Source organism: Perca fluviatilis, chromosome 15 (assembly GCF_010015445.1).
Source record: "Perca fluviatilis chromosome 15, GENO_Pfluv_1.0, whole genome shotgun sequence".
Lineage (NCBI taxonomy): Eukaryota > Metazoa > Chordata > Actinopteri > Perciformes > Percidae > Perca > Perca fluviatilis.
Window position 1 is genome coordinate 1,218,298 of NC_053126.1, and position 10,000 is coordinate 1,228,297.

General features: G+C 43.0%; 1 protein-coding gene across 1 annotated transcript in view; it reads right to left on the reverse strand.

Annotated features, from left to right (window-relative positions):
• tlcd3ba (TLC domain containing 3Ba) overlaps positions 1 to 10,000 on the reverse strand; it is a 24,433-nt gene that overhangs the window by 469 nt on the left and 13,964 nt on the right. The window contains exons 3-5 of the mRNA XM_039823698.1: positions 6,504 to 6,708; positions 5,738 to 5,833; positions 4,442 to 4,551 (exon numbers count right to left, since the gene is read on the reverse strand). Coding sequence (XP_039679632.1) covers positions 4,442 to 4,551; positions 5,738 to 5,833; positions 6,504 to 6,708 — 411 coding nt within the window. The remainder of the gene's footprint in view (positions 1 to 4,441; positions 4,552 to 5,737; positions 5,834 to 6,503; positions 6,709 to 10,000) is intronic.

Below are 10,000 nucleotides of genomic sequence, written 5' to 3' on the forward strand. Positions count from 1 at the left end.
AGCACGCGGGATAGGTTGCAATACCTGAGCACAAAAGCACCGGGATAGGTGCATACCTGAAACACAGAGCACCGGGATAGGTGCATACCTGAAACACAGAGCACCGGGATAGATGCATACCTGAAACACAGAGCACCTGAAACACAGAGCACCGGGATAGGTCCATACCTGAAACCGAAACACGGGGATAGGTGCATACCTGAAACAAAGAGCACCGGGATAGGTGCATACCTGAAACAAAGAGCACCGGGATAGGTGCATACCTGAAACACAGAGCACCGGGATAGGTGCATACCTGAAACACAGAGCACCGGGATTGCATACCTGAAACACAGAGCACCGGGATAGGTGCATACCTGAAACAAAGAGCACCGGGATAGGTGCATACCTGAAACACAGAGCACCGGGATAGGTGCATACCTGAAACAAAGAGCACCGGGATAGGTCCATACCTGAAACACAGAGCACCGGGATAGGTGCATACCTGAGGGCGGGGTTACCGTGACCAACAAGACAAACAGAAACTTGTGACCGCCATGTTTGAATTAGCAGATAAACACGATGGACGCGATTAAACAGCAGTAGCAGCAGCAGTAGTAGCAGTAGCAGCAGTAGCAGTAGCAGCAGCGCAGCAGCAGCAGCAGCAGCAGCAGTAGTAGCAGCAGCAGCAGTAGCAGCAGCAGCAGTAGCAGCAGTAGCAGCAGTAGCAGCAGCAGCAGCAGTAGCAGCAGCAGCAGCAGCAGCAGTAGCAGCAGCAGCAGTAGTAGCAGTAGCAGCAGCAGCAGCAGCAGCAGTAGCAGCAGCAGCAGCAGTAAGAAGCGCAGTAGCAGCAGTAGTAGCAGCAGCAGCAGCAGCAGCAGCAGCAGCAAAAGAAAGCAGGTAGCAGCAGCAGCAGTAGCAGCAGCGAAGTAGCAGCAGTAGTAGCAGCAGTAGTAGCACAGTAGTAGCGCGTTAGCAGTAATAGCACCAGTAGTAGCAGCAGCAGCAGTAGCAGTAACCAGCTAGCAGCAGTAGCAGCAGCAGCAGCAGGTTGGCAGCAGTAGTAGTAGCAGTAGCAGTAGTAGTAGCGGAAGGCAGAAGCGTAGCAAGCAGCAGCAAGGCAGCAGCAGCGATAATAGCACCAGCAGTAGTAGTAGCAGTAGTAGTAGCGCAGCGAAGCAGTAATAGCACCAGTAGTAGTAGTAGTGCGTAAGCACCGGCAGTAATAGCACCAGTAGTACAGCAGCAGCGGTGTAATAGCACCAGTAGTAGTACAGCGACCAGCAGCAATAAGCACCAGTAGTAGCAGCAGCAGCGCAGCGAGTAATAGCACCAGTAGTAGCAGCAGCAGCATAACAGCAGTAATAGCACCAGTAGTAGTAGCAGCAGCACCAGCAGTAATAGCACCAGTAGTAGTAGCAGCAGCACCAGCAGTAATAGCACCAGTAGTAGCAGCAGCACCAGCAGTAATAGCACCAGTAGTAGTAGCAGCAGCAGCAGTAGTAGCACCAGTAGTAGTAGCAGCAGCACCAGCAGTAATAGCACCAGTAGTAGTAGCAGCAGCACCAGCAGTAATTAGCACCAGTAGTAGCAGCGTAAGGTTAAGTACAAGCACCAGCGCAGTATGTAGTAGCGCAGCGCAATTAACTGCAGGCAGTTACGTGTTGTGCAATAGCACCAGTAGTAGGAAGTAAGCACCAGCAGTAATAGCAATCAGTAGTATGTGCAGCAGCAGCAGTAATAGCACCAGTAGTAGCAGCAGCAGCAGCAGTAATAGCACCAGTAGTAGTAGCAGCAGCAGCAGTAATAGCACCAGTAGTAGTAGCAGCAGCAGCAGCAGTAATAGCACCAGTAGTAGTAGCAGCAGCACCAGCAGTAATAGCACCAGTAGTAGTAGCAGCAGCACCAGCAGTAATAGCACCAGTAGTAGTAGCAGCAGCAGTGGTCAGAGGAGGAAACGAGCTGCTTTCCTGCACTATAAAGGCGAGCCGCGCCAACACGTTGGATCCGCTGATGTAGGTCCGCAAAGCCACGAACATCCATAGCCATTGTTGATGGTGTGTTTGTGTTTGGCGGCGCCGACGCGCTAACGTTGCTGGGACAGATGAGACGTATACAGTGACGTAAGACCTGGCTCTGTGCCGGCTCTTTAGCCTGCGGGAAAGCAAACCGGTTCTTTGGAGGCTCGTCAGTCGAACCAACTCCAAACCGGCACTAGCTGTAGCTCTGAACCAGCACCTGGTTCTTATTGGTGGAAAAGGGGTAACAGAGACATTCATGCTGATTTCTGATCAGTGCTTTTAGGCTCCATCTACACTGCTACCTTTTCATTTTTAAACTAAAACTATCTCCGTCCACACAGGAGTTTTTGCTCCTGTAGCAGAACTAATCTGCGTCCATATCAACCAGGCAGCAGTGTTTCCAAATGTGTCCGTTTTAGGGGCTCGGAAACACCGTGGGACACTTCAACATAGGACTGTAGGGCCAGGGTTTGAACCACTGGGGATTTAGACACCTTTTTAGGGGGGCTCAACACTGTATCTGTGTCACATTCTCATTAGGGGCTGGGCCCCCTAAAGGTCTGATCCTAAAATCGCCCCTGGTTGGAACCACCAACCTTCTGATTGAGCCACAGCCGCCTCATGGTTGGGGTACACATGGATGTTACAGCCTTAAAACGATTCCATATAACTGCAATGTAAAGTCTGTTCTGCTGTACGGTTCATGGAGCTGGCGAGCTGTCAAAACAGACCTGAGAGGATGGAGGTGTTCCATAATGGATGCCTCCGACGAATATGCCAGATCTTTTGGCCTAATCAGATCTCCAACAATTAATTGTACAAGAAAACGGGAAACTGGAGCATCGCCAAGGAGGTTACGCACAGACGCCTGAGATGGCTAGGACATGTGTTGAGGATGGAGCAGGAACCGCATCACAAAAGTCGCCTTAAGATGGACACCACCAGGCAGAAGAAAACCTGGGAGGCCCAAAACCACCTGGTGCAGAACTGTGACACAAGAGCTGGAACAGATGAAGCTGTGATGGGGAGAGGCCCAACATGCTGCCAGGGACCCAATGCAACGGAGAGTGCTCACTGAAGCCTTATGTCCCATAGTAAGTAAGAAAGTAAAGTTTATTTCTATAGCACATTTAAAAACAGCTCACGCTGCCCTAAGTGCTGTACATAGCGCATTAGCCACAGGGTAATACAATAAAAAATAAAATACACTTAGAAATGAGTGATTTAGTCTAAAACCAGGGGTCTTCAACATTTTTTAAGCCAAGGACCCCTTAACTTAAAGTGAGATGTAGCAGGGAGCCCCTACTACATATTGTATGAAATTAAGTTGCATATTAAACTGGGCCTACAATAACTGTCAGGGCAACCTAAAGCCTTCTTACATACCCTTTTTTCATAAGCTATTAAAATATTAATTGTTGGCATGATTTTATAAATCATATTTTAATATTACATATGTGGCACAGTAAATCTGGGATTAACTGTATCTGTGGGCTGATATCTTAGTGACTACCTTACCTATAGACCAGTAAGCCTATCATCAGTGGGAATTTATATTTGCTAATAATATGTTGGAATTATATTAAGGCATTTTAATTTTTTTTTAATTTTTTTAAAGACTCAACAATTTACAATAATTTGGAGGCCCCCTGCAATGACTCTGAGGACCCCCTAGGGGTCCCAGACCCCCTGTTGAAGATCTCTGCTAAAACGACATCAAAAGACAAACACTTCATTACAAACGTAGCAGGATACGACCATTAAAATGCTGGCAAGGCCAAAGTAAAAAGGTGAGCTTTCTGCCTGGCTTTGAATATCACTATCGAAGGGGCATTTCTGATGTTGGTTCCACAGCTGAGGGCCAGCAACAGAAAAGGCTGTGACGCCTTTTTGCTGGGACGAAGAGGAGTAGGTAAATACAGACGGATGTGCCTTGTACGCTTATGTGCTTTTTGTATTTTAACATGGCAATGTTGGAAATAGCTATAAATGCTGTGATGCTGTACATCGGAGATTTGTTGCACAAATGTCAACGTCTTAGCATCTGTCCCTATTCAAATGAACGTGAAATGAACTGAAAAGATTTTCGTTTTTAAACCATAGTTGTTAGTACCTAACACCTTCACATTATAAACCATCCCTTATATTTAGGACAACTTTCTTTGCATTCATTTGATTCCAAATCCGATACCCTGGTAGGAACTGCTTTCCATTGTTAATATGGACTTAAAAACAGTTCTGAAATGCAAAATAATAGAATTTTAATCATGTGATAAAACATGCAATTAATCGCGATTAACTATAGAAATTCAGCGATTAATCGCGATTAAAAAATAAAAATTGTATGACAGCCCTACTTATATTATATTAATGTATTTATACTTATATTACATGTACACATCATAATCAGCTTTATTAGCCAAGTACTTGAGTGCAGTTACCTGCTGTAGGCGTAGTACAGGTACGGGAAGAGTAACACCCGACAGCTGAAGAAGGTGAGCAGCATCAGGACGCCGTTGACTTTGTGCAGCAGAGTGTGCTGCTGCTTGTACTGCAGAGAGAAGTTCAGAGTGAGTACGGAGGCTGAGGAGGGACATGTTTGTACCACACGATTAGGGCCATCTAGGTTAAAAATAAATGAATACGGAGCCGAGGAAGGGGGTTAATATTCTGAGAAAAATCTCTGAATTTCCAAGACTTGTAAAAAATTAAAAATTGTAAATTTACTAGAAAATAATCACGAATTTTGTCTGAGGTCAAACTGGTAAATTCACTAGAAAAAAATCACAACTTCACTAGAAAAAAATCACAAATTTACTAGAAAAAAATCTCAGATATTAAAGTGGTACATTTATGAGAAAAAAAATCCCAAATCTATGAGAAAAAAAATCCCAATTTAATAATGAGAAAATAATTAGTGCTGTCAGTTAAACGCATTATTAACAGCATTAACACAAACCCAATTTAACGGCGGCAATGTTTTTATCGTGAGATTAACGTTATTTTTGGCCGTGCAAACTTTGTAGTTTTTTTCACATGCTGTTGCAACAACTAGTAACGTTAGAAAAACTACAACACCACACCGGATCTAGCTAGACCGGAAACACAACATCAGGCCACACACACTGGTTTGGGCTCGCAAGCCGGCCAGAGAGTAGCAGGCTAACGTTAGGGTTTGAGTGGATGGCGAGCGCCAGACGCCGAAATGGACGCCAATAAGATTCTGAATGGAAAGTTTACTTTTAAAAAGTTGCCAAATGGTTCCATTGACAAGACCAAAGTGATCTGTGTGTGTTTGGTGGTTGTGAACTGAGCTATCATCGCAGCAGGTCCAGTCTGAAATACCAGCTGATGGCCGAGCACACAGCTGATGACCAAGCACACAGCTGATGGTCGAGCACACAGCTGATGACCGAGCACACAGCTGATGACCGAGCACACAGCTGATGGCCGAGCACACAGCTGATGACCGAGCACACAGCTGATGGCCAAGCACACAGCTGATGACCAAGCACACAGCTGATGGCCGAGCACACAGCTGATGACCGAGCACACAGCTGATGGCCAAGCACACAGCTGATGGCCGAGCACACAGCTGATGACCGAGCACACAGCTGATGGCCGAGCACACAGCTGATGACCGAGCACACAGCTGATGGCCGAGCACACAGCTGATGCCAATTGGGGTTACCTGGATCAGGACTTTGGGGTTACCTGGATCAGAACTTTGGGGTTACCTGGATCAGGACTTTGGCCAGACAGACGCACGGTGTGCTGAGCTCGGCCAGAAACAAAACACCCTGGAAGAAATCACCTTTCCCCTGCCGCCACAGCTGACACACACACACACACAAACACACACACACACACACACACACACACACACACACACACACACACACACACACACACACACACACACACACACACACACACAAACACACACACAAACAGCTGACACAATGGAAATGGATTTATGTGAAACAGGTACAATGCACAAATAAACATTCAACTTGTTATACAAGAGAATATGTCTTGGGCCAGGTTATAGCAACAGTTGTTAATTTCCACCTGTAGTCCCTGGGCAGGTACCTGTAGTCCCTGGGCAGGTATGACAATTACAAAAATAACCATTTTAAAAAGAAATTTAATAGGACTATAGATGACGTAGTGTCAATAATAATTAAAAACAAGCAGTCTAGCAAAAACAAAAACAGACAACACACACACACACACACAGACACACACAGACACAGAGACACACACACACACACACACACACACACACACACACACACACACACACACACACACACACACACACACACACAGACAGACAGCATCAGTTGGAGGTTTTTTGAACAGTCGTTGATGTAGACTACACTTCAACCAATCAGAGAGCATGACCCATCGTTGATGTAGACTACACTTGAACCAATCAGAGAGCCTGAACCATGGTTGATGTAGACTACACTTCAACCAATCAGAGAGCAGCATAGTCACCAGCGAGGCAGGGAAGCAGAAGGCCACCATGAAGACGTGATGCAGCACCATGAGCTTCTCTCTGCGCAGGTACCCAGCCACAGCAGCCCCCCCCTCCTCGTGACCTTTGACCTGCAGCTTGTGCCTGTAGCACAGGAACATGGCGTAGATGTCGTAGGCAAAGTATGGCGTGGCGAACAGGATGTAGGTGTCGGTCAGCCAATGACTGAGCAGGGAAACAAGAAGAGAGTCAGAGTGCAGGTCAGAAACAGAAAGACGCTATTTTGTTGTATGTGTGTGGTCTGGAGGAAAGTCTAGGGACTTTTAGAGTTGACCATGCAACTCTGGGTCAAAGTTTAAAATTAAAACATGTTTTTCTTTTGTCACTATTCCCAATGTTGTTGTCACTATTCCCAATGTTTTTGTTGTTATTCCCAATGTTTTTGTTGTTATTCCCAATGTTTTTGTTGCTATTCCCAATGTTTTTGTTGTTATTCCCAATGTTTTTGTGGCTATTCCCAATGTTTTTGTCACTATTCCCAATGTTTTTGTGGCTATTCCCAATGTTTTTGTCACTGTTCCCAATGTTTTTGGTGTTATTCCCAATGTTTTTGTGGCTATTCCCAATGTTTTTGTCACTATTCCCAATGTTTTTGTGGCTATTCCCAATGTTTTTGTCACTATTCCCAATGTTTTTGTCACTATTCCCAATGTTTTTGTTGTTATTCCCAATGTTTTTGTTGTTATTCCCCATGTTTTTGTGGCTATTCCCAATGTTTTTGTGGCTATTCCAAATGTTTTTTTTCACTATTCCCAATGTTTTTGTCACTATTCCCAATGTTTTTGTCACTATTCCCAATGTTTTTGTTGTTATTCCCAATGTTTTTGTGGCTATTCCCAATGTTTTTGTTGTTATTCCCAATGTTTTTGTGGCTATTCCCAATGTTTTTGTCACTATTCCCAATGTTTTTGTGGCTATTCCCAATGTTTTTGTCACTATTCCCAATGTTTTTGTCACTATTCCCAATGTTTTTGTCACTATTCCCAATGTTTTTGTGGCTATTCCCAATGTTGTTGTCACTATTCCCAATGTTTTTGTTGTTATTCCCAATGTTTTTGTGGCTATTCCCAATGTTTTTGTCACTATTCCCAATGTTGTTGTCACTATTCCCAATGTTTTTGTCACTATTCCCAATGTTTTTGTCACTATTCCCAATGTTTTTGTGGCTATTCCCAATGTTTTTGTCACTATTCCCAATGTTTTTGTCACTATTCCCAATGTTTTTGTGGCTATTCCCAATGTTTTTGTCACTATTCCCAATGTTTTTGTCACTATTCCCAATGTTTTTTTTTTTTCAAAGATATATTTATTGAAGCCTTTTTTTATAAGTATAATTTCACAAACATGGCGAACAAAGGAACATACATACAGAATCAGAATCCCTCACCAACCCCCACCGTCAACCATGGTACAGTAGAAAAAAAATAAAAAATAAAAAAATAAGGTTCACCTTTGGTTACAACTGAAGAATAAAATAAGATACAATCAAGTGCTGTATGAGGTCCCAAATTATCATAGAGGTATGGTAGACAAAGTATTAAATTATATAAGTAAATATTATAGGGGAGCAAGTTACATACAGATGTACTAGTTAAACTTATGTAATGATGGAAGTAAGGCCAAGAAAGAAGACCATATCTTTTCGTACTTCTCTGGGTTCCTTCTCACGCTGAATAAGATTTTTTCAGGTGTGCTGTAGGACGTTAGTTCATTTAACCATTGTCTCTGCGATGGAGGGTATTCTGCTTTCCAATTCTGCAAAATAAATTTCTTACCAGCTGTACCTGCAAGTAATATGAAATATTTTTTAGTAAAGCTTACATCTAAAATCTGTGTGTCTCCCAGAATCCATATCCTTGGGTCAGAGGGAATCTTGACACTTGTAGTTTTTGAAGCTATATTAATGATGTATTTCCAATATGTTTCCAAGCTAGGACATTTCCAGAGCATGTGAAGCAAATCTCCCTCACAAGTTCTACATCTCTGACATTTTGGAGATGAGTTGTGGTGCATTTTATGCAGTCTATATGGAGTATAATAGGTTCTATTAAATATATTAAACTGTATTTGTCTATGTTTTGTTGAGATTAGTACTGATTGGGAGATTTCAAGAATATCAGACCAGTCATCGTCATTATATCTTACGTTAATATCTGATTCCCACTTCTTCTTTGTATTGATCAAGGTTATTATTTAAAATACCGTAAATGGCAGATATTAACCCCTTATTGGTGTTTAATGTTTCACACATTAAATGTTTTTCAAACGGAGATTCTGGGGGGATACGAGGAAAGTCTGAATAGTTATTGCAGATCCAGTGCCTAATTTGAAAATATTTAAACAAATTATGTTTGGGGAGTTTGAATTTCTCTGCCAATTGTTGAAAGTTTGAAAATGTATGTAGGATATATAGATCCTCAACTGTTTTTACGCCTTTACTGGCCCAATCGCTCATTATTCCATCTGTAATCTGATGTGACATGCTGGGATTATCACACAGAGGAGCTTTACGAAACAAGGAGATGTTTAGACCGATAGCAGCATGAGCTTCGCGCCATGCAGAGAAAGAGTTCAAAATGATAGGGTTCTTAGTAATGTTTAATGTAAATGAGTGTTTTCTTAGAGGTTAGAAAAGGAAGAGACTTCAGCGGAACATGTTTTAATTGGTGTTGTTCAATAAGAAGCCATCTTGCCACACACTTGTCCCTGTGTAGCCAGCACCATATTGAGCGAAACTGAGCTGCAAGATAATAGCCTCTAAAGTCAGGAAGATTTAACCCTCCTTTGGAGTATGGAGCCTGAAGAGTTGATAGTTTTACTCTGGGGGGTTTACCTTTCCAAAGAAAGCTACGTACAGATTTATTTAGGTCATCAAAGAAAGGTTTGGGTATTTTAAATGGGATGCATTGGAAAAGATATAAGAATTTGGGGAGGATACACATCTTAATTAAATTAACTCTGCCAATTAGTGATAGCGGGAGGTCCCTCCAGTTTTGTAAATCTATTTTAACTTGGTTTAAGAGATTGATATAATTTTCTTTAAAGGTTTTATCTACCGAGGTTTGAATTTCTATGCCCAAGTATTTAAGTCCACTAGGGCGCCATTGCAGAGGTCTGGTTAAGTTCTTGATGTAGTCGTCCTGTATATTTAAGGGCAGGACTTCACTTTTTGTAAGGTTTAGCTTATAGCCAGAAGCTGCACTATACTGTTGAAAACATTGTAAGAGGGGGGGGCAGGGAGTTTGCAGGGTCAGTCACAAAGGCTAATAGGTCATCTGCATACAAAGCCAATTTATGTTCATTCGTTCCAAATCTGATACCAGTAATTGTGTTGTTAGAGCAGATAGCAATAGCCAGAGGCTCTATTGCTATCAGGAACAACAATGGAGAGCAGGGGCAGCCCTGACGGACCCCCCCTGGATAGTGAGAAGATATCCGATAATACCCCATTTGTTAA